Source organism: Rhinolophus sinicus, chromosome 4 (genome assembly GCF_057876585.1).
Source record: "Rhinolophus sinicus isolate RSI-liver-muscle chromosome 4, RSI-T2T, whole genome shotgun sequence".
Classification (NCBI taxonomy): domain Eukaryota; kingdom Metazoa; phylum Chordata; class Mammalia; order Chiroptera; family Rhinolophidae; genus Rhinolophus; species Rhinolophus sinicus.
The window spans coordinates 10,385,435-10,411,068 of NC_142504.1; the positions used below are offsets into that span (position 1 = coordinate 10,385,435).

At 40.1% G+C, this 25,634-nt stretch overlaps 1 protein-coding gene across 4 annotated transcripts in view; it reads right to left on the minus strand.

Annotated features, from left to right (window-relative positions):
* BBS9 (Bardet-Biedl syndrome 9) overlaps positions 1-24,919 on the minus strand; it is a 359,579-nt gene extending 334,660 nt beyond the window's left edge. Inside the window, exons 1-6 of one of the 4 annotated variants that reach the window (XM_088797660.1) lie at positions 23,377-24,919; positions 21,707-21,782; positions 16,052-16,174; positions 11,345-11,495; positions 7,117-7,181; positions 1,704-1,817 (exon numbers count right to left, since the gene is read on the minus strand). In XM_088797660.1, the coding sequence (XP_088653786.1) occupies positions 1,704-1,817; positions 7,117-7,181; positions 11,345-11,495; positions 16,052-16,163 (442 nt within the window). In that variant the 5' untranslated portion in view covers positions 16,164-16,174; positions 21,707-21,782; positions 23,377-24,919. Of the gene's footprint in view, positions 1-1,703; positions 1,818-7,116; positions 7,182-11,344; positions 11,496-16,051; positions 16,175-21,706; positions 21,783-23,376 lie in introns of those variants that run through there. The other 3 variants (XM_019757307.3, XM_019757306.3, XM_088797661.1) reach the window with 3 other exon arrangements.
* Positions 24,920-25,634: the final 715 nt, after the last annotated feature.

A 25,634-nucleotide genomic window follows, 5' to 3' on the forward strand; every position in this document is an offset into this window, starting at 1 on the left:
CACTTTATTTTCATTTTGCCAAAGCACTTTTTCCTCACATCCAAATTTTTTGGAGTCCAGATTTATGGAATTTAGCAATTTGCCTTTTGGGGATTTGGTATGGAAAAGAATTGAAAATAGTTAATTAAACGAGCCCTAGGTCCCCCAAACACATCAGACTTTTTTTAAAAGAACAGTGAAAATCAGTTCTAAGAGCTGAGACTGGGAGGCGACACTTCACTGACAGAAGTTAGCCTCTCATCCAATTTTCGCTTTTTCTCTCCTCTCTTCACCTAAATCTAGACATCTCCAATATTTGTCAAATAACCCAAACATTCCTGTTACAAATTCAAGTTAAGCATTATGCAATCAAGCCAAGAGTTTTGTATCCTATCTCTTCAATCACATAAAGTGTTTCTTTGCACATCACCACACAAAAATATTCCTGACTGCTAACGCGTACGCTCAAATTCATCTATCCCTTGCATTTACCTCTATGTATGAAAAAAACTGAGTTCAGATGAATGAAAGATACTTCCAAAATAAAGTCGTTTTTTTTTCATGTCACTAACAAAAAGTCTAACATGGGTAGCCTACCTTTTAATACAATGGTTAAACATTAAACTCATAAAAACATGAGCCAAAAAAAAGTTCAAGTATTATAAGATCCCTAGTCACATGTTCTGCAGGTGACACCTGCATATACACAGACACAAAATCACATCGGTGTGTGTCACCACCTGGCTTCCTGTCCTCAATTTAGCATCACCCTGTCATGGGGGAGTGAAAGGACTTGAGTTCTAAATAAAAACCCTCCCATGCCAACTACAACAGTGTACACAAGCGAGCACCAAACCCCGTAACTCCAGGGGCTCAGGGACTAGGGTGTGTGTCACCTAGTGTGTGTCACTGTGGGTCACCCCTTGCTAATTGGAAAAAGACACCCCGAAGGTGGGAGGAGCCCAGCCTCACGGAGCTAGTGCTTGATAAGAGTGATGCCTTTGTGACATTTCCAAGCCAGGGCACATGGCCTGACAAGAAGGGTCAGGTCAGCACTTCAGCGGCCACTGGTCCCTGGTCCACGTGCCCTTGTGCAGAAAAACCTGCAAAAGGCTGTGTGGTGGCCCTGGGGTGAGTGAGGTGCAGAGAGGGGGTTCTGCAGCTCCACCCTGACTACAGCAGAAGGGCGGGGACCCCCATCAATGAACTCAACCCCTTCTTCCACTGAGTGAGGCAGGCACACACCTCCTCCACGAAAAAGCTCAATTTCGCTCAGCTCGTGTATAAAAGACAAAATTTGAAGAAAAAGGAGTTTTAGAAATATCTCTGTAGACCATATAAATGTGCTGGTTATATGAAAAATCAAACACGTTCAGCGTTTAAAGTTTTCCTCTCTTATTATTTTGCTTGGGTATTTCAATATAAAAATTTCGGTAAAATACGTTTAACTCTCTGAGATTCATACCACATAATCCTCGATTTTCATATGGCCAAATACAGTAAATCCTCACTTAACATCATAGATAGGTGCTTTGACTTTAAGCTAACCCACATAAAATGAAACCAATTTTACCATAAGCTAACTAATATAAAGAGTTAAGTTTCTACAGCATCTCATCAACATTATAATGAAACAACAATGAACTAAATGAGGTTATTTAAGGATCTGTTATATTCTAACTCTGGTACTTGCAACAACACACTCACGATTAAATGCAGATTACCTTTTACACCACCAAATGGTCCGTAAGTCATATTGAAAGCTGTTCTCTGAAGATGATGTTCGTACATCAATTTGATCTGATATTGGTTCCCATGTTCCACATTACCCAAGGTTCCTAAGAAGAAAAAAACAACACGATTGCTTTGTATCTGTTTACATTTAAAAATATTAATTCTTCTCATCCTCTACACCAATTCTAAGTAATTCCATTTCAGTGAAATTTAAAATGACAAAGCACTAAAACACTATGCATTATTAACAATTCTGATGACACAGAAAGTCAGCACAGTTAAAACAATTTAGTCTCAGCTAGATTACACCATTAGATGAAATATGACCCTGGGTGACAGTTTATTATCTATTTCCATTATGTCTGAGTAAAGTGTAATCATTTAAATAACAACAAAACCCTCCAATTGCAGTTCTGAAATAAATGAGGTTGAGTTCCTTGCATTAATAAACAATAATACGGCAAAGACATGACTCAATGTGTCTAAGAAAAAAATGTCCCACACTTTCAGAAAACTCAATTTTCTGTCTCAACTCTCAAAATACTCAAGCCCTAATGCATTATATTCTAATTTAACGGAGAGATGATCTAAAGCTTCCCTCAGCAAGTAAACAGGACAGTATGTTTTATTTGAAGTCTGCCAAGAATCTCCTTCAAAACAAAGAAAAATACTTTCTCGGCATTTAATAGATCATATTGCTACAATCACTTTCTAGTTCTTTCCAAATAAGAAAAGATTCCCTATCCACCTTTTACTCCAGTCATAGGCTTCCTAGAGTACTTACAGTTGGAGGTATATCCCAGCGATCGTGCAAGGACATTATGGATAAAAAGAGGTGTTTGAAAGAAACAGGATTCAGAATACAACTGTGTCATTCATTTGAAAGTGCAAAAGTTAAAGAAAAACGTAAAAGATCATAAAGCAAATGAAATAGTCCCCAAACTGTAGAGCATTAGATCATTAACATAATCTACATGTATACGAGCATGTCTGTCTCTATATATGTGTATACATATTTATACATGAGCATTTTTTCGTTTTTTGTCCAAAAGGATTAACCAACATACGCTGAGGTTGTATGAATAGAAATATTCCTATTTCCGTGGTAGAACTGAGATACCTTAAGTTCAAAGTAATTTAAGAAATTCCCCCCAAAATCACACAGCTGATAAAGGACCCAGTATGCAAACTCGGTCGTTAGAGCCAGCCAGCACTATGTATATCCTGTTACCTGGTTGTCCGTCACGTAACGATCTTCAGGGAACTTGGTAAGCCAATGACAACTTTCCCCAAAAAAAGCAGCATGAAAGAATGTGTCACGTCCACCTCCACCTTTCTCAGCCTAGCCTTCTCTTCCTCATTTGGAAGGTGGAGGGTTGAAAAAGAATAACGGGGGAGAATTTCTTGGAGGAGAATCACTTCTACACAGATCTATGCCTGTGAACATGGTAACAACAGAATTCACAGACCAACACAATAGAAAAACAAAGAGAACGACTCAAATTTGCCAGCTCACCCTGACAGGAGATGAAAGCTTTCTGGAATCTAAGTGGTAGTAAAAAACAGTAAGGGCCGGGGGAGCTAAGAGGGAATCACAACCATACTAGCCACACGGGCAAAGAAAGAGGAAAAAACAAAACCACCACTAACTAAGTAACTCACAAAGGAGAGTTCTAGCATTCTAGCCTCCAAGAAACATTCGGTTTGTCCCTAGAGAAACTACAAATTTCATTCTGCACTTAAAACCAGAGCAGCCCCTTGGAGGAAGGAGAGCATTTACACACGCCTGCTTGCTGAAGAGTCAGGGACACAGGGTTCAGCAGTCAATGTGTAAGCAAACCTGGCACAAAATGACACTGTATTTGTGTTGTGAAAAAGTGCTACATGCACTGGTAAATTTTTAAATTTCAGGTGATAGCACTTTAAAGCGTGGTAGAACAACTATGGAGAACAAGAGACAATGTATTTTGTCTTCCTTAAATACCACCCTGGAATAAAGGTAATATTTGAAAAGCTAAAATTTCTTGCCATTTTCTTTTTTCTAAAGAAGCATCAATGACATAGATTAAAATTCCTTACATAGGTTTTGCCCTTGGATACACAGACTGAATAGAGTAAGTGGATATCTATAACGATAGTCTACATATTGCTAAAATTAATATAAAGCTTCATCAATTAGAAAGTAAGTGGATTTTAGAACATTTGTGCTTTTGGCCTTATTTAAATAAGGTCCAATATACAAAAAAAAAATTCTATGGAAAATCAAAGGTCACCTTGACAAGTTTCTGGTGCAATTTTAGATAACTACTGAGAACTTGAATGATGTTCAATGAAATAAAAGCCATTACAGAGTAAGTTAAAAGGCTCATTATGTTCAATAACCAAATTCGATTATATAAGTTTGTCAAAAGTAAAGAACCACATGTTTTTGCCCTCTCATGGCAAACATTAGAATTCTATAAATATGTCAAATGCTTAGTAAATGCTTGTTGAGAAGTATACAAGTTTTGGAAAAGAATATATAAGAGAACATAATCAGTATGGCTTAAGCTCACACATCTGTAACCAGTTATTCGGAACCTGAAGCCCATCAGAAAAGAATCTGAGATGCCATGTGATGCTGTTCCTGTACCCGACTATGATAAGATGGGGTAACTTTAGGTCAGCAAGACCCTGCTGTTTCTCTATATTTAGCAAGCTTTTGATGATAGATCACCCACCAAAAAGAAGTCAGCACAGTAGCCAGTGACTATAAAGGGGTGTCTGGTGTCTCCAGGGGATCTCCTCTAGTTTACCTCAACCCTTTTTTCAGAAGTACACAGCATATAAAAGAAAACAAAAAATATATGAGAGGGGAGGAGAGTAGGGGTTAGGCTGTCAAGTTCAGCTAACACTTTCATCTGCTGACACCAGTGGTTTTACTTAAACTAGAAAATGTTTATGCTTCCCCTGTTACAGTAAACGCTAGGTAAAAGTTCAATCTGGAGCCTCAAGAAACATTTTCAAGAGAACCAAAACATTAACTTTCCTGCTTCTCAATTTAAGCCATGCCAGGAATAATATACAAATTGCCAGACTATGAATATTCTAAGACGCTGAAGAAATGAGAGACACAGAAGGGAAAAGAGGTGGGTATGAGGAAATGGAGTTTGGAGAACTCCCCCCCAGAGAATACAAAGCTTATAAATGAATACAAAGAATAAAAGAGCGATAAAATCACCATTCCTGTGACAAATCACTTCCATTGTCAAGACTAATTTGAAGGAGGATACATGCCCATGTCTCATAAACAAGTTGTGAGCGAACACGCCAGTTTCTTCCCGTAGGCTTTTTTGGTACATACATGCATCGCTAGCCTAGCCCCTAGGCTGGAGTGGAGCTCCAGAGGCCTGTGTCTTTCTGGGCCATTGTTCAAACAGGACTAGGGAAGGCCAAGAGTCTAACCTCACTTCTAGTTTCCATGATGTTTCCCTCTCCTGCCCTTTTAGAGTCCCCTTGCAGCCTCCAAAAGGGACCAATTCTCCAAGAAGTTTTCAGGGCTGACCAAGGGCAGGCTCTCTTCCTCCATCGCCTGCGTAACCCAGTTAGTCAACTATCATGCGCAGTTAACAGGCTTATGATGGAAAACAGGAACCACCAGAATCATGAGTAAGGCAGCCTTTATCATGCCTTCTCCATTTACTCTGTGTAATGCAGGGTCTCTGGTCCCGCTCTCGGCAGGTGGACACAGAATATGGTGAGGCCAAAAAGGAACAACAATGGAGCCATAGATAGGGGGTTCATACCACTATATTCTTGATGGTGGCTGGTCGAGACACAAAAGCAAACATCTGCCAGTACCCCAACGAGGGGTCTTCTTGCACCCTAGTCTCATTGGCGGCAGGGCGAGACACAGGAAGTAGGATCCACATGATCCGCAATCCGCCATCCGTGCTTGCTAACCCCACTTACTAGTCACAGTCTGTGCTTGCCAGCATAGCCACAGCAGTTATATCAGTGGCTAATGGCTAACTGGTTACAGCTGATGGCCATCTAATAGCTGAGCCAGCACCTTTCCACGTGAGGTCGAGAGCCTGGAAACTGCTCTCTAGGGCTCTGTCCCCACACTCTGGAACACTAAGTATTAGCCCTGTCACTAGGAGGAGCACTGTTTTCTGTGAAACCAATGAGAATGTTTAACAGAGACGGGGAGAGGCACTACCATGTTTCCCTGAAAATCAGACCTAGCCGGACCATCAGCTCTAATGTGTCTTTTGGAGCAAAAATTAATATAAGACCCGGTCTTATTTTCGAGGAAACACGGTATATAGGGCCTTTCATGTGGAGAGTGGAAAAGGGAGTGATGGTAACAGAGAAGGAAAAGAAGGACGAAAACAACACATAGACAGTAAGAATGAGCCAACTGCCTCAGCACTATCCAGAAGTTAACTCACTTATTCATCCCACAAGGATGCCTACCATATACTATATGCCAGGTTGCCAGGCCACCTGAAGAATCTAACAGTTCTCCATCCCAGAAAGCTGCCTAAGAATATCCAGCTCAGTGACAATAAATACAAATCATCATTCAAATTAAAAGCAAAAGACAAAAGAAAGCCCAAATCAAGAGAATGTATGTGAAATATTTAAATCTTAGAAGCTATCACTTACGGCGAACTCCTAAGGAGAGTATCTTTTGAACAAGGAATAGGCCGCTTGGACTCTTAGCTCTACTGTACCCATAATTGATATCCAATATTGATATCCCAATATTGATGTCCATAAAAATTACTCGACTTAAACTAAAACTTATCTAATAACTAAACAAAAATTTTAAAGTTAACTTTTATATTTAATAAGGGCCAAAATGCTGAAACCAAACTACATTTAACTACCCTACTTGGACCCACAGAGCAGTGTCAGAGAATGAAACCTAATTAAGCCTCAAATAAGTGCCTTAAGGTCTGATTGAGTAAAGACAACCAAAAGTTAAGAAACTGAAACTGTAAAGAGAGGACACGTGAGGTTCACCAAAGAAAACGTACTTTAAACCACTATGACGCAGCATCTAATGAGTTTTGTTGTGGCTATTGGACATTTCTTAAGACTCAAGTGTCCTAAATACCCAGAATTGGCCTCTAGTAGTCATCAGCAACACTGGACACAATTCCTGGGAAGAAGGAAATAACAAGGAACCCTCTGCTGGAAATTTCAGAAGGAAAAATAGCAGGCCAAGAAAATATAATAGCCCAAGTATCTGGAAGAACAGATGAAAATGGGAAAATGCTAACCAAGATAAGAAAAACTTCAACCTAACGTTTTGTGTTCTCTGCCAAGTCAACGTTAGAGAATATCTATTTTTTTGTAATATTAAGAATCCCAGTGTTTCATACAAATTCTACATGAGAAAAAAATGTTTCTTACCTGAGACAGAGTAGACACAAAGTTTTCTAGAATGCAACACAGCCAAATGAAGCATTTCAGTACCTCTGAAAAATGGGGAAAGTTTTAAAAGTTTAAATATTAGTTTCAGATGTAACCAAAAAAAAAAAGTAGAATAGTTTTTAAAAGAGATTATAACCACAGCCTAGCATGAGTAAATGAAACAATTCACTAGATCACATTCTAAACTCAAAAATAAAGGTAACAACAAACAGCAAGCTTGACAATCCCAGAGGCTCAAGGACACTGACTCAAGGAGCTGACTTCAGATTGAAGCCCAGGGAACCTTCCAGAAAGAGTCACCTCAAGCTCTGCCACAATAAAGAGATCCAAGTCAGGTCCTGACTCTGCTAATTCACCTGTGACCTTAAGCAAGTCACTTAATCTCTCTGAGCCCGGTTCCTCTTTTGGAAAATAAGAGGTTCACTTAAATGAAATAAAATCATATGAACGCGCTTTGTAAAGTATAAAGCACCACAGAACGCTAACCATTATTAAATGATAGTGATGATTTTAAATGGCACTTACCATAGCTGTGAAATTTTATTATAGGTATTGAAAATATTTCAGTTTGCACGACATCTCAAATAGAAATAAGCAGCCACTGTCACCACTTCACTTCCCAGCCCCTATCAAATGATTTCCAGAGACAAGGCGCCATCTAGAAATCCTAAATTCAAAGTCTTCAACGGCCAAGACAGTGGATATGAATGAGGAAAAGGTGTAAATGGCTGTGATCAACTGGAAACTGGGGCCAGACTAAAGGAGGCGACTACTATTCAGTTCTGGGCTTGTGGCCAAATTGCCACTTTTTTTCCCCCCAAGAAAAGCCAGAATGCAGGGATTTTATGTGAAAGCTCCTGCTTCTCAAATGTTGGCAACTCTTTACAATTTAAACACATCTGCAAGCAGGCCTCCAGTGTATGACCTCTGTTCTACAGACTCTGTTCTAAACTAGGACTGTAATGGAAACCTGAGACCTGGGTTAGGGTCCTGACTTTGCACCTGGATGTTTGTCTGATCGTTTAATCTTTCAGAGTATTAGTCTCTCGCTTACAAAATTAGAAGTATATGAGATATTACCTGAAAAATATTGTTATGATGAATATATAAATATTCACCACTCACTCACTCTACTACAGGAAAATACAAATATACGCAACTATCACATAATCAATATTACCTTCAAAAAATTGTATTACGTGCCCTGAACACTCAGAACAATTTTTCCAAGGGAAAAGAACAGACGCCATGGAAAGACAGTAAAGCGTGGAGTCAGGCAGACCTGCGTCTGAATCCTGGCTGTGTGACCATCTAAAGCTCTGAGCTCCTGCCAGTTTTCCATATCTCTAAATGCAGATCACATCATATAGATAAGTACTAGTAAATACTAGCACAGTATCCACTCACTAATGTTAACCTTCCTTCCAACAAGTGACCTCAGAGACAAAGGCCACACTTAGGACTACTACTGTACAGAATGATTGTGACAGCCTTTCACTTTTGAAAAAAACAAAAAGGTAAAAATGCTTTCTAGAGGCAAGAATCCTTCTGTCTCCTTTATAAATCCATCATGTCTAATACATGCCGAGTACACAGTGGGCACCCTGACATCAGCAGCTTTTAGATGGAGCAGATATTTACCAACCATGTCTCTCACAAACTCCCCCCTATCTAGCCTGTCATAGTGCATCAAAGGCCCACTTTGTGCCCTGGCCTATTGCATCCATGAAGCAGCTGCCCATCAGAATGAAACATAGCATAAGAAGAAAGCTAATGGTCAGGAGTGGTTGTTCAGGTTTTTCTAGCAGGAGTCAGGGCCCTGAATAAATGGAAGCTGAGATGAATAACTTATGGTGAGTAAATGGAGGGGACCAAAACCCAGAGCTCAAGGGCACTTCCAGACTTAAGACAAAAGGGGCTCAAAAAGAAGAGGTGGGGGGAAAACAAGACCACCTCTGCCTACGTAACTTTTCACAATGGATACTCTTATAAATGATTAAGAAACACAAGCTTACATAGAAAGGATGAAACACTGCCATTTGCGGTAACATGAATGGATCTTGAGAGTACGAAGTGTGATCAAAAAATACGATGAGTGTTTAAATTTTAAAAATGTATTACAATAAAAGACACATTGCTATTAATCCATCTTAAAATACTCCCCCTTCACTTCAAACACACTTATCCCATTGCTCTTGCCACTTTTTGAAGCAGTTCTGGAGGTCCTCTTTCGTGAGTGTCTTTACTTCATCTTCCATCATGACAACGCTCCCTGTCACACATGGCTTCTGACACACAGCAAAAACATTACGGTGTGTCCTCATCCACCTTAGTCACTGGATCTGGCACCATGTGACTTCTGACTCTTCCTCAAACTGAAAATGATTCAGGACATTGAGGCAGCCATGACAGAGCATCTAACAACACTCACAAAAGAGGACTTCCAGAACTGCTTCAGAAAGTGGCAAGAACGATGGGATAAGCGTATTTGAAGCGAAGGAGAGTATTTTGAGGGGGATTAATGGCAATGCGTCTTTTACTATAATAATTTTTTTTAATTAAAGTTTATTGGGGTGACAATTGTTAGTAAATTTACACAGATTTCAGGTATACAATTCTGTACTATATCATCTACATATATCACATTGTGTGTTCGCCACCCAGAGTCAGTTCTCTTTCCATCACCATATATTTGATCCCTTTTACCCTCATCTACCACTCCCCTCCCTCCTTACTGTAATAATTTTTTTTATTTAAACAAACACCGTATTCTTTTTATCACACCTCGTATCATGCTAAGCAAAGTAAATCAGATGGAAAAGGACAAGAACCATACGATTTCACTCATATGTGGGATATAAAATAGAAAGCAACAAATGAACAAACAAACTCACAGACACAGACAACAGCATGGCGGCTACCAGAGGGGGAGGGGTTGGGGGAGGTGAAGAGGGTGAAGGGGGTCAAATACATGGTGATGGAGGGAGTCTAGACTTCGCGTGGTGAGTACACAATGCAATATATAGATGATGTATTATAGAGTTGTACACTTGAAACCTATATAATATTATTAACCAATGTCACCCCAATAAATTTAATTTAAAAAAAAAAAGAAATACAGCTTAGTTTTAAGAAAATTCACCTGTTAAAATAAGATACAATCCGCAATATCATTAGTAAATAAAAAGCAAATATATTAAACAAAATACAAACTAATAAACAGTTTTCTAAAATAAATTAATTTTAAAAGTGTAAAGTAATTTGAAACAAAGTTCTTGTAAGGGGAAGACTTACTTTATGGGTTGAGCTGGCTTCTTTTAAGAAACTAAGAACCTCTCTACCACAAATAAGTAATTCATTTTAAAGCTTCAAATTTATATAGCAAATAGCATAACTGCTACTTTGTCTATTTAAAGAGATATTTATGTAACCTGGGCATTGGGTTTTTAAGTGAATACTTTCCATTTCTTTATTTGGTTATTTTCAAAACTCTTTTCCTTTAAGCTTCTAATCTATCAGGCATCTTAGGTCTGTTACTATTTTTTTAAAAGTCCTAAATGATCCTATCTTAAAAGTACAGGTTTCCACATTTTTCAAAATGTTGGGGCCAGCCTGGTGGCTCAGACAGTTGGAGCTCCATGCTCCTAACTCTGAAGGTTGCCGGTTCGATTTCCACATGAGCCAGTGGGCTCTCAACCACAAGGCTGCCAGTTCAGCTCCTCGACTCCCACAAGGGATGGTGGGCTCCACCCCCTACCACTAAGATTGAACATGGCACCTTGAGCTGAGCTGTCACTGAGCTCCCAGATGGCTCAGTTGGTTGGAGCGCCGGCTCTCAACCACAAGGTTGCCAGTTCGACTCCCGCAAGATATGGTGGGCTGTGCCCCCTGCAACTAGCAACGGCAACTGGACCTGGAGCTGAGCTGCGCCCTCCACAACTAAGATTGAAAGGACAACAACTTGACTTGGAAAAAGACCTGGAAGTACACACTGTTCCCCAATAAAGTCCTGTTCCCCTTCCCCAATAAAATCTTTAAAAAAAAAAAAAAGTCTAGTACATGAGGAACACCTAAGTGACAATATCCTGAAAATATACTGAATTCATGAATATTCTTTTTTTCCTTGAAGAATCTAAAAAAGTGATATAGCAGGGGATAAATATATGCCAAGTAAGAAAAAATACTAGAATGTGTGGGCTGTACTTACGAAACAAACTTTCCAACTTCCACTTGCAGTATTGGATCTCGTAGATGCATTTCTAGAAGCAAATCTTCAGCTTGAGCTCCATCTCCTGTTTTCACAGGATGGGGATTAAAGATTCTTAGGTAACCCATAAAGCTACCCACAATTATTTTATCTGTAGAGAGAATTTTAAAAAAAAGATATAGGAAGAAACAAACATTAGTGACAAAATTTCTTTGGAAGTAAACTTTCTAATGTCTACAAGAGAAATCTAAAACTTAAAAGAATTGAATCTAGCTTCATATACAAAACCCGATCTGCCATCAGAAGATGTAATTAAAGTGAACTTACTTTAATACCATATAGCTTTTCAAAAATAGGTTTACGTTTACCAATATTCAAATGTACTAACATATTACATTCTTCCCTAAGCCTTGATTTGGTATCAGTAATCATAATTTAACTCAGTCAAAAACAAGCCCTTTTATCAAAGGACTAGTTAAGGTAAACTGATTTAATCAGATTGTCAACTCTAGAGCTGGTTGTGGCTGCCGAACATGCTGTATTAAAAAGGATTCTGAGGCTTCCCTAGTTAGAGTCCTCTGATGAACACTATCTAGTCCTGGGTACAAAAGGGGGAAATGGTAGGTGTTAAGGGTTTAGTTGTGTCCCCCCGAAAGATATGTCAAAGTCCTAACCCCCAGTACCTGTGACTTTATTTGGAAATAGGACCTTTGCAGATGTGATCAAGTTAAGATGAGGTCGCAGTCATGTAGGTGTATGACAGGACTCTATCTGTATCCTGATAAGAGGAGGAAACTGGGACAGAGGGAGCAGAATGCCATGTGACACAGAGACGTACAAGATGACCATGTGACAACAGAGGCAGAGATTGCAGTGACACATCCACACGCCAAGGAGGGGCTGGTACTACCAGGAGCTGGAAGAGGCAGAGAAGGATCCTGGAGGCCTCACAGGGAGTCTGCTCTGCTAGTCAAGATGGGGGGAAAAAATAGTAGCAATTACACTGCCTGGTGAACAGAAGGCAGCCCCCACCATGACTTCTTTATGTCACCATACAATTTTTCCTACTCTTTCATCTTAATTTTCTAAAATTTTTCCTTCTCTTCTTTTCCTCACTGATATATACATAGGTTGTGAATATGGATTGTACGTACCTCTTCGTTTAGAGGCAGGAGATTGGAACGTGGTTATGAACGAATGACAAGAGAAAGGGATATGACCCAGAGACCCCGGTCTTAACCAGCCAGCACTCCCTGAAAGTGCCTCTGAGGCAGCAAGCAGGTGCCATGGCAATCTCCCACTGCAGCCAAGTGAGACCACATATGTGCAGTTGCCCCAGATGAGGTATAAATGCTAAGTAGCTAAAAGATCGACGTAGGAGCTCCTTTTCAGTCAGCCTGATGTGTTTTCTACTCGGATCCTTGTAATGCACTCTCCATCCAGGCCACAGCTTGGCATGTAATCTCAGCTGGACCAGGCAGACTCTCTCAACTGCACTCTCACCATCTCTCTCAAGAGTCTGAATCTTGAATTGAGAAGAGCAGGAAAGTAGGTACCACTTTAAATGCATGGTGTCTAAATTCAACTGGGAGCTCATGATTAGGGAGGAATCCTTCTTCCGTGTATCAAGTCAGCTTCACCTAAAACAATTTCAAGATACCTAATACCATCCTTTCACTCTCTGATCACCGCAAAGAAAGCAAAGGTCAACGGGCATTACTGCACCAACTTCCCAACCTGACCTGCAAACTTCACTTCATCTGTACCCATTCTTACCTTCTTGCCTTCTGTCACACTGAAAAAAGTTCTCATGTCCAAGGTAGCCCTTCTGTTGATACCTGCGCACCTGATCCCATCTCTGACTATCTTCTCTGGGTCCCTTCTCTATCAGTTGTATCCTCCATGCTACACGTTGAATTTTTCCCACTTCTCTTGATCCTACACTGTCCCCAGTCATCCCCTTCACTTCTCCCCTTCACAGTGAAATTTCTTTAAAGGGCTATGAACACTCAGTCTTCCCCATCTCCCCCTCCTTCACGCAATGAAAATCTAGATTTTATAAGCATTGTGCCCACTCATCCACCCTTCACCAAAGACACTGATGAACCACTTGCTGCTAAGCGCCATGGAAACTTTTCAGTCTTCATGTCACTAAACCTCACCCCCCAGGTACCAGTCCAACTGGTCCTCCCACCTGTCTGCCTGCTCTTCTCTGAATCTACGAGATGTGACCAAAAAATATGGTGAGTGTTTAAATTTAAAAAAAATTATCACAGTAAAAGACACATTGCCATTAATCCCCCTCAAAATACTCCCCCTCACTTCGAACACACTTATCCCATCGTTCTTGACACTTTCTGAAGCAGTTCTGGAAGTCCTCTTTTGTGAGTGTCTTTAGTTGTGCTGTCCTGGCTGCCTCAATGTCCTGAAACAATTCAAAATGTTCACCTTTCATGGTTGTTTTGACTTTGGGGAAGAGCCAGAAGTCGCACGGTGCCAGATCCAGTGAATAAGGTGGATGAGGACACACCGTAATATTTTTATGTGACAGAAATTGCCGTACCAGAAGTGATATGTCACAGGGAGCGTTGTCATGATAGAGGATGAAATAAAGACACTCACACAAGAGGATTTCCAGAACTGCTTCAGAAAGTGGCAAGAACGGTGGGATAAGTGTGTTCGAAGCGAGGGGAAGTATTTTGAGGGAGATTAACGGCAATGTGTCTTTTTCTGTAATAACTTTTTTAAAAACATTCACCATATCTTTTGCTCACACCTTGTATTGCTGACTACCCTTCCCAATCTCCCCCTTTAATGCTCATATTTTCCAGGTTATGGTCAAAAGGTTCCTTCCGTCTAACTGCACCTTCTCTCTACATTTTCACCCATTTTAAGGGCCTCAAATACAACCAGCATGCTGCTCACTCCCAAATCCCTACCTCTATTCTGCCTGCTAGACACTTCTGTCTCAAACAGAGCATGTCCCGAACCGCTCTCATTAACCCTTCACTCCATGAGATCAACAGTAACAACTCTTCAACTTCAGTGTGCCACCATTCAGCACTGGAGCATGCGAAAAATGCAAATCCCCAAACCCCGTTCAATCCACCTAACCCCCACAGAACATGCTCTTATAGGATCTTGTACATCCAGGATAGGAAATCTTCCCATATAATAATCACCATAGACTATTATGATGCAACGTGGTCCAGGCTTTGAGAAATAATGACCAGTGGTTTTTTTCTCTATGTGGGACACACACACAGGATGCTTTTTGTATAGCATGCTTGGGAAAATAGAGGAAACTGCTCACAGCTGGCCATGAATTGGGGGGGGGGGGGGCACAACATTTCAGCATATTGGTAACCCACAGGTGGCACCGCAGTGAGGAGCTCTAATAGAAATAGTGAGTGAACAGTATGTTATTCAGACCGTCAGTAAGTACAGTTTCCAACCAAGCTGAGCTTTAGATGGCTCAGCTTGAAATTGCTCTGTCTGGTCGGTATTTTCGTGGCATGACTTTTTTTTTAAAGATTTTTACTAAAATATAGGTAACATACAATATTATATTAGTTTCTTATGTTCCCGAATAAAAGGAGAATCAAGTTTTAACAAACAAGTGGAGGCAGAGTTGACAATCTTTGAGGAGCTTCCCAGGACAGTCTCAGAATAGAAGGCCTCCCCATGTCCTAGCAATGGGAAGGCAGGGCCCAGATTTGCCTTAGAAACAACTTAGTAGGTGCTCAGTACACTGCAGCCCTCCCACTGTTCCTTGCCAATAGAATTTTCTCCTTTCACCTTGTCCCCCAGATTCTACTGTTTTCTTTATAGGCAAGAAAAACAGAATAAAGAAAAATGTAAGGGGACAATACTTATATACACTGAACAAAGGAATGATTCTACTGTAATAAGCATTCTTTTTAAGAGACCAATGACTCTCTGGATTACCAAAAAAAAAAGCTCATGACTATAAATCATTAAAACCAAATACAAATTTCAAATAGCAGTGATATAGAACTAAAATATTCTAAAGACCACTTCTAAAAATGTGAAGATGCAAAGAGGAGCAAATAATACAAGAATAAGATAGAATGTTCATTCTAGTATCATAACATGAAAATGAAAGCAATGATTTAACAATTGTTTTCTACCAACAAGTAGAGCTAGCGTAATTTCTCCATTCTGATATGACTGGCTTTCAGATTCAATTTAAAAAGAATGTAAGTTTTTTTCAAATAATTTCTAAAAAAAAAAAAATTTCAGAATTCAAAATAACAGGAGGGGGCCAAAAAAATACATACACGTGATTTGCATTCATCTTTTGTTTTCGGTATATATTGAGTATTACAATTTTAATACAGCTTTTTCCTTCCTTAAAATATGTATCTTTTTTTTTGGCTCCCTCTGTATTTTTCTAGCTCTATGCTAATTTTGCAACAAATTAAATGATGCCTTATAATATTTTTCTGAGTTCCATCAAATAAAATGACAGAATCAAAACAAACCGGAAAAACCCAAACAACTAAACAAAAGTAAGAATTGTATTTATCAGTGTGCTACCTCAATATCAGGAAAAGTACCTTCAAAATTAGGGCAAAATTATGACAGTTCACTTAAGTTCTATAACATACACATTTAAAAAGAACATCGTTTTGATTTCATCTCTGTAAAGATTTGCTTCAAGATGCATGGGCATATGTTACTTACCTCGCCCACTTCCTGTATTGTCAACATCAGCCAAACACAAACAGCCTTGATCAAATTCTTCTTTTTCTCCCAGAACAGTAGACCACCAATCACGGGCTTTAAATAAAGACATTTTTGTCCACTCTAAAAAGAAAACATGTATTTATAATAAAAATCCACTTCGCACCATGAATTGTGAATTAAGCATCTCTTAAGGCATAGCAAATTAAACATGGAAAACTTTGAGAAAAACATTTCTGTTTTTAACTTTAATTTTTTTATATTTTGTCCTTGTATGTGAAACTACAAACCCAAATTAGCGGAAGCATTAATCAGAGATTTTGCTACGCCATTGGCAAGTCAGGCTAAGAAATTACACATTTATATTGGGCTAATTCTCTCTTCTGGGACATTTAGTAGACAACTCCACAAAGTAACAAAAATAATTCTTTGGAGGACCAAGATTCAAATTCTACCAGCACTAGTTAGCAGATAATTCCTTAGCAAAATACCTAATTTCCCTTCAGTTTGTTCATTGGGAGACTGTAGCATCTCCTGTCACAATGAGTTGCTGAGACAGCAAATGAGATAAAATGCATCAAATGACTGACACCGGAACACGTGAAGGCAGAGAATGGCTGCCTTGACATCAGCTGGGAACATATGCATCCAGTTACTCTAAATCTTTTGCCACTCTGCATCTGACTATGAATGACTCCAAAAGCACCTTACAAACAAATTTTAGTGAGTGGACAAACCCACAAATATGGAATCTGCAAATAATGAGCATCAACTGTACTTTTAAAAAATGTAGATCCTTCTGCTTCTTAAATTAGGCCTTCCACTTAGGCTAATCACAAGAACCATGGCCACTTGCCTTCAAGCTGGTCAAAAAATTAGCTGAGAATCATGTGGTGGTGAAAAGTGCGGACTCTAGAGGCAGTCAAGTGGAGTCGGCTCTACTAACCAGGCCACCAGGGGCGGGCTACTCAAAGTTACTGAACTGCTCTATACGTCAGCTTCCTCATCTATAAAACCACGGTCAGAACGGTGTTGTGAGGATTAAAGAACAACCGACGGAATGGGAGAAAAAGCTTTGCAAATCATGTATCTGAAAAAGGGTTAATACACAGAATATATAAAGAGCTCATACAACCCCAAAAAAATTTTAATGGGCAAAGGACTTGAATAGACATTTCTCCAAAGGAGATATACAAACGCCCAATAGACCCATGAAGAAATGTTCAACATATAATCATTAGGGGAATGCAAATCAAAACCACACTGAGATACCAATTCATTAGGATGGCTGTTACCAAAAAAAACAAAACAGAACATAACAAGTGTTGGCAAGGATGTGGCGCAACTGGAACACTTGTGCACTGCTGGTGAGAATGTATGGTACAGCCACTATGGACACAGTGGTTTCTCAAAAAATTAAAAATAGAAACTACCATATGATCCTGCACTTCCACTTCTGGGTATATACCCAAAAGAACTGAAAGCAACTTCTCGAAGAGGTATGTGTACACCCAAGTTCACAGCAGCATTATTCACAATAGCCAAAAGGCCGAATCAAACCAAGTGTCCATCAACGAATCAACAGATAAACCAAATGTGGTATATACGTAAATGGAATATTATTCAGCCTTAAAAAGGAAGAAAACTCTGACATGTGTGCTACAACGTGGATGAACCTTGAGAACATTATGTTAAGTGAAATAAGCAAGGACAAATACTGCATGATTCCATTTACATGAGGTACCTAGAGTAGTCAAATTCACCGAGTAGAATGGTGGCTGCCAGGGTTGGGGGGAGAAAGAAATGGGGTGTTTTTCTTTAATAGGTATAGATTTTAAGTTTTACAAGAGGAAGAATTTTGGAGACTGGCTGCACAAAAATGTGAATGTACTCAACACTACTGAATAGTACACTTAAAAACTGTTAAGATGGCAAATTTTATATTATGTATATTTTACCACAATTAAAAAATAAAACCTTTTAGTTTTAAAAAAGGAATACAGAGGTATTAGCACAATACTTGGCACATAAGTATTCAATAAACATTAGCCATTGCTATGGTTTTTATCCTTTTGATTTTTTTTTTTAAGATTTTATTGGGGAAGGGGAACAGGACTTTATTGGGGAACACTGTGTACTTCCAGGACTTTTTTCCAAGTCAAGTTGTTGTCCTTTCAATCTTAGTTGTGGAAGGTGCCGTTCAGCTTCAAGTTGTTGTCCTTTCAGTCTTAGTTGTGGAGGGCGCAGCTTAGTATCAGGGCCAGTTGCCGTTGCTAGTTGCGGGGGGCACAGCCCACCATCCCTTGCGGGACTCAAGAAATCAAACTGGCAACCTTGTGGTTGAGAGCCCGTACTTTAACCAACTGAGCCATTCGGGAGGCAGCTCAGCTCAAGGTGCCGTGTTCAATCTTAGTTGCAGGGGGCGGAGCCCACCTCAGATAAAAACAAGGTGCTGATGGAAGTGAAGGAAAAATATATAGCAGATAAATAAACGTATGAGTTTTAATATATGTGGGAGGGTCCCTAAAAACATTTGCATCACTCGTTATTACTAATACTACTACACAACCATAAAAGTTGCCAGATGACTTCGAATCTGGCAGCAAGTATTCAAAAAATGTAATAAACACTTTTATTACACTTTCATTGGATTTTTTTTATTTGAGAGGGAAGTAACAGTATTTAATGAAGCCACATATTCTCAGTATGTACTCCAGATACATTGGAAAACTGTAACATGCCATACTATTGGACCACCAGGATGACGATACGGCATTCTCTTACAGCCCAGAGCAGAATATTACTCAAATTCAGTACCACTTAGTGATTCACTAGGATGACTCACAGCCCTCAACATATAGTCATCATTATGGCTATGATTTATTACAGTGAAAGGATGCGCAGCATATGCAGAAAGGGAACAGGTGCATGGGGTGGGGGAGGAAGGAAGTCTAGAGGAAACCAGGCACAAGCTTTCAAGGTAGGACTGGGCTCTACAGTCAGAGGTCAGGGAGAAGAACTGACCAACTGACTTTCATGCCAGGGCAAAGCATAAGGGTCCTGCATAGCAAAACTGCATAAATTCCATTACATCAAAATCCTGCGATGGCTTCCCCCACGTCCCAGGTGGTATCGCGTACCATTGTGGACAATAATTTATTAAACAATAAGGACTTACATCTTTAAAAAGTTAGTGAACTATAGGAAAACCACCAATTTGAGCTGATGGTTAGCAGTACCCAGTATGTTTCCCAAGTGCCTGTCTACGATTTCAAAGGCAGAAGTAGAGGAAGGCGCACGGCCCACTCCCAAGAAATCAAGAAACCAAAGACCCTCATCTGTGGTAAGCTGGCATACCATTTATTTCCTTTTCTAAAAATGGGTAAATTTTTTTTATTAAAGTTTATTGGGGTAACGATTGTTAGTAAAGTTACATAGATTTCAGGTGTACAATTCTGTAATACATCATCTATAAATCCCATTGTGTGTTCACCACCCAGAGTCACTTCTCCTTCCATCACCATATTTTTGATCCTCTTTACCCTCATCTACCACCCCCCTCCCCCCTTAAAAATGGGTGAATTTTAAAATGACAACTTGGGCTGCAGGACAATAGATTTCAAAGGTGAGTTCTTTTCCACTCAGTCTTCAGAGATGGACTTGATAGCAAGTCTGAACAACGGAAGGTTGCCAGATACCCGTGTTTGAATGAAGAACTGACACCTGCCGCAACATGGATGAACCTTATACTAAGAGAAAGAAGCCAGTCACAAAAGGCCCCATATTTTAGTAATCCACTTACATAAAATGTATACAATACGCAAAACCATGGAGACAGAAAGTAAATTAGTGGTTGCTTAGGTCTGATGGGGATGAGAGCACAGGAGAGTTATAGGTGAAGGGTGAAAGGTTTCGTTACGAGTGATGAAAACATTCCAAAATTGCAGTACAACGGATGGTTGCACATCTGTGAATACACAAGAGACACACTGAATTGTACACATTAAAAGGGAGACTTGTATGGTATGTGAATTGTACGTCAATAGGGTTGTTGTTTTGAAAAGAGTAAAATGGTGTTGGATACATGGGGGAGTTACTTTACTATTCTTTAAGCTTTTTTTTATGTTTAAAATTTCCCTTAATAAGAAACAATAAAATAACGTTTCACTTTTTTTTAAGCAGGATACTCCTGTATTTTGGCCACATTTGCCACTCTATCAGAAGAACAATAGGCTGGCAAACTAAACTCAGAGGTTAGTAAAATCTACCCTTTCTCCTGGAAGAACATCCCACCCCACTAAGAGAAAAATTAACCGCAAATTAAGACACATAAAATGCTAATTCATGTTCCAAGTTCAGAAAGAAACAGGCCTTGACTTTAAGATATTAAGGTCCGCAGTGGGTAAGGGAGGTCAGTTACTAGCAGGTTAGGAAAAAGGAAAATAAGGAAAAATAGGGCATTTTTCAATCATGAAACCCGGCTCTTCCGTTACAAAAACAAATAAAAAGTATCCCAAAAAGTAAAAAATTTAATGTGTTTAAAATGATTTTTATTTGGTTTAGTTAACTGTCTTGAATAGAAATAAGAAACAAGAATTTGTATTTTATTCCCTATTCATTCAATGGTGATTTCCAGCTCCTCAATGATTTTCTGTTTTTATAAATGAAAAACAAAAACCAAAACTCAGGTGTTCAATGGCTATCATCTCCCTTCACTGGAAAGAAAAACAATAGCTAAAATTTACTAATCGTTTCCTAAGTCCCAGGTAGTGTCCTAGGTGCTTTGCAAGTATTTTAATCTTCAGAACAGAACTACACAGTAAATCACAGGTACTATTATTCAGTTACCCATGAATACAGAGAGGTTAAGAAACCTGCCCAAGTGGTCACAAGTAAGATGTGGTGGAAATAACACCCAAAACCAGGCTGTCTACTCCACAGCCCTAAACAATTACAGCCACCCCACAAAGACTAAAAAGCTGTAACTCTGTGAATATTAATTCTAATCCCTGCAAATTCAATCTGCAGGACAGTATTTTATACATTTAATTAAAATTTTAAAGGATAATTAGAAAACAATACTTTGAAGGTTTTAACAGGTACATACCTATAAATAGTCACAAAAGATTGATCTCTTATGCCTTATTAGAATAATAAATAGGAGATAATCTCTTCATCCCCTACTCTCCAGAAATTCTCTTCTGTACTTATCACTTGACACTTTGTTTTCAATCCTTAGTTATATGTACATGTTATCTTCCACACCAAGTTTACTCAGATTTAGTTTTTATTTACGATATGTATATTTTAACACCTCATTGGCCTAATCCTACTATATGGAAGGATGGCTAGAAAAACAACTCAGACAATGACAACCCCAAGAATCCTGGTTTAGAAAGCAGATTCCGGAATTAGGAGGCGAAAACTCTGACACTGCTGTTGTTCATATTTGGAGTTTTGCTTTCTCCAGGTCACACTAGTACCACCTCAAATTTTGCAAAATAGGAATCAGGTCTTCCAGTCCAAGAGAGATGACAGGTGCATGTAGAGTTAGAAGAATGTTGCTTTTGGAGACAATATTACAAGGGCTCAGTGTTGTAATTTGCGATACAAGTCACAAAAGGCAAAAAAGAGCACAGGAGATATCAGACTGACCTGGGTTCCCTTTCTGACCCCCACTCCAGCAGTGCCACCTTAGACAAGTCCCTCACCTTCTCGTCTCCCAATTGTTCTGGGGGTGGGTGGATAAAATGGCTTAAAACATGTAACTGCTTAGCCCAACACCCAACCCATACAAAGCACTCAATAAATGTCAACAGTAACCTGGAAGTAATGATCGTGGTGGCGGAGTGTGTTCTGAGCAAGACAAAAACTACACACTCTCATCTGACCCTCTGGGCTGAAGTTCAAACAACTGATGATGATCTTTCATTGAAATGTTGTTAATCAGCAGAGATCTTTTATAACCTCATATGTTTCAATAATTTTTGAGAAATATTTGGAAGTCTTTATTCTGAGGGATAAGACTTGTTACGTACATCAAAAGATGCAAAACTGGGCCGGCCCGGTGGCTCAGGCGGTTAGAGCTCCATGCTCCTAACTCCAAAGGCTGCCGTTTCGATTCCCACATGGGCCAGTGGGCTCTCAACCACAAGGTTGCGGGTTCAACTCCTGGAGCTAAGCTGAGCTGAGCTGAGCTGAGCTGCGCCCTCCACAGCTAAGACTTGAAGCTGAACGGCACCCTCCACAACTAAGATTGAAAGGACAACAACTTGACTTGGAAAAAAGGCCTGGAAGTACACACTGTTCCCCAATAAAGTCCTGTTCTACTTCCCCAATAAAAAAAAAAAATAAAAAAAATCTTAAAAAAAAAAGATGCAAAACTGTAAAAATTGCTATATACTATTGATATTGGATTTTTTTCCCCTGGAATGAATGTTTCCATCTCTAAGTTGTACCATAAACATAAGGAGTTTTATTTAAGGACAACAGCTACATTTAATCACTCAAAATGAAAAATTCCTTAAATTCCTCATAAATAACTTGTAAATTATCTGCACATTTTTTTAAAGTTTCTTTTTTAAAATTCTTCTAAATAATGGTTCAGTCTATTCACACACACACACACACACACACACACACACAAATTACCAGTTACTCTCTTTACATATTTCTACTAAGATAGAAAACCTCTCCCTCTCTGAATTCTGGCAGACTTTAGTCAAGACCCACAGTTTTCCCTCCAGCATATTCACGTTGTGTGTGGGTGTAATATGGTTTCATTTTTTTTAAGTAAAAGTGAGACGGCAAGAAAAACAAAACAAAACTATGAATTTTTCCAGGAAATTTGAGTCAACTACAGGACTTGACTGGGGAAGGGAGACGCTGATAAATCAGTTGGGTTCTTCTAAACTGCTGTAGTCTGCAGTGTAAAAAGAGAGAGGGCAAAGCAATAATCCTATTGCGAGAAGGAATTAGGAGGAATTAGTACATGCATCCTACTTTAGTCACTGGCTGAGAACTGCTTTGACCATTTGCTGACAAGTCCTGGTCACAGGAGGATGCTCGTGCACCACGTGACAGTCCTGAATGGAATCTAAAAATTTTTATCACCCTTTCTCAAAAATGATCACAGGACCTCACACACATTGTACTCGCTGTTGTGTTGTGTTTTGTTTTCAATGCAAACATCCTTCCTAAGAAACCCAGCACTCTATATGTCCCCAAACCGTTACATGTCATCAGAGGCTCAATCTTGCCCACAAGATAAAACTCAGAAAAGGAATTCATGTGCCCGGTGTTCAATACCGGATATACTTTCTCACCTGAGGCCGAACCAGGTGGGTCCTGCCCCACCTTTCTTCGAACTCTCTCTCCGCAGATTCCCCTTTAAGAACGTCTTCCAGGGTCCCCGGGACGACGAGAGCAAGAACGGAGGGTGCTGGGAAAAGCAACCCTTAACTGCACTACCCCCTCTCGTTCTCCTGCCCAACTTGTTCCACGTCCTGGGCAAAGAGCCTCACCAGTTAGCACTGCCAGTTCCAGAGTTGGAGCGATCCCCCCAAAGAGCTCTTCTGCATCCCTTCTCTGTCACCCCTGGACACAAGCAGGGGAAACAGCATCGATCCCTTGTAACAGACCAGGCAGACGAGAACACGGCAAGTCCTGCTGCTCACAAAAAGGAGGAAATGATGAAGGAGGCAGTGAGTGGGATGTAGCAGAAAAAGGACAGCAGCGGCGGAAGGGACACCTCCCGACTCCTGCCTAACTCCAAGCCATCTACGCCCTGTTGTCATAGCACTTTACAACGAACGCTACTGCGCAAGTCAGATGGCTGAGCCCCGAAGCATCCTGGGAGTTGTAGTCCACGGTGGCTGAGGAGGACCGAAGTTGGAGGACTTTCAGGGTAGTGCTTGGAATCAGATTTCTGCTGGGCGGAGTGGAATGAACAACTGCCTGGTCTTCATTAGCAGAGAGAGATAATTAATAAAATTCTCTTTCCAGCCCTTGGACACTTCCTACGACCCAGAGTTTAATAAAGAACTGCCTCCCGCCTCCGCCGCAGGCGCAGCAGAAACCCCACTCGCTCCATCCCCGGCCCCGCCCGGCCGCGCACGTGGGTGCAGCTTTCCGCCGGGCAGGCTCTCACGCACAAGGGGCGGGGCGTCCGGGCTTTCCAGCAGACGCGTGCTCCCCAGGCCCAAATCCTCCGGGAGCCGCCTTGTGTTTTCCGGTCCCGGCGCGCTGTGGACTAGGTCGCCGGAACTGACAGCCGTGGTGGGGGGGGGCCGGTAGCGTTAGTATAGACCTTGGCGTGGATTTCCTGCTGTGCAGGCATGCAAGTGTTCAACTTTACAATTGAACATAAAAATAACGTCAATTTTCCAACCTTTTCAACGGGTGGCACCAAGTCAACGCCAACAGGAATCCCCAATTTGGGGTGCGGTGAAGCAGGAAACTTTACTCACTGCAAACAGCTGGATTGTAATATAGCAGGGCTGTGAGAACACAGCTGTGGAATAGCTCAGTAGTTACAGCGCAATTATGAAGCAGTGCAGCTGTGGCACAGAGCTGTCCCTGGGGCAAGGCGGGCGAACAGCTCTGCTCCCTGCTGGGCAGCTCCCATCCGCTCCTGCAAGGGAGAATACAACCCACCGCCCCCCACCATGAGATGACTTACAGAAAGAAGTCCCCAACCCGGGTCCTTGATTAGTCCATCTTCATGCAAATAAGGACTCCAAATCCTCACTGTTTGGTCCAAAAAGTACTGTCCTAATTCGTCAGAATGGATCTGCTCTGATTGGTCAGGGATATAGACACACACATCAAATCGAACAGGGAATGTCTTAGTCCTATTGTTTGAAACAGGATTCCATCAACTCCTTTATAAAGGCTGGCTCAGCTGACAAGAACATAGTACAGGCAGGAAGTTCCGTGCAGGAGGTAGGCAGTTCAGGGCAGGCATCTCCCTTGAAGCCAAACTTTCCTGAGAAGCTCTTGTTTAGACACAAGCTCCTAGGCTGTGTTTGTTTTTGTTTTTTGAATTAGATCCCAGTTAGCCACCAGAAGTACTTTGATAGGGATTTTCTTTCTGAGGGTCCATACATCTTTGCTTTCAAATTCAGTGTAAGTATAACTTGTCAGTCACAAAACTCGACACTTTTGTTCTTGCTTTTTTCACTGGATTTTAGCTTAGATTTTAAGTTCCTGTTTTTCACCACCAATTCACATTACCACTAGAAAATATAATTCTAAATTATCACATTTCTTAAAGAATTTCATGAAAATCATCAATACCATTAATTTGTAATACTTTGATATTAAACCGTCACATTGGATGTAAAAAATAAAAATTAATTATTTGGAGTGCCAGTTACAGGAGCTTAGGAAAATTATGATAAAATACTATTATTCCCCTATTAAAATTCAAATGATTGAAATGTTTCAACTTGAAAACAAGTTCATATTGTTGAGAAAAAGTCTTTAAAAATAAGATTTGGTATCATTTTTATAAAGAAAAAATATACAAAAAATACTGGAATATTCACAAAAATTGTAACAGTGACTATTAAGTGGACTTAAG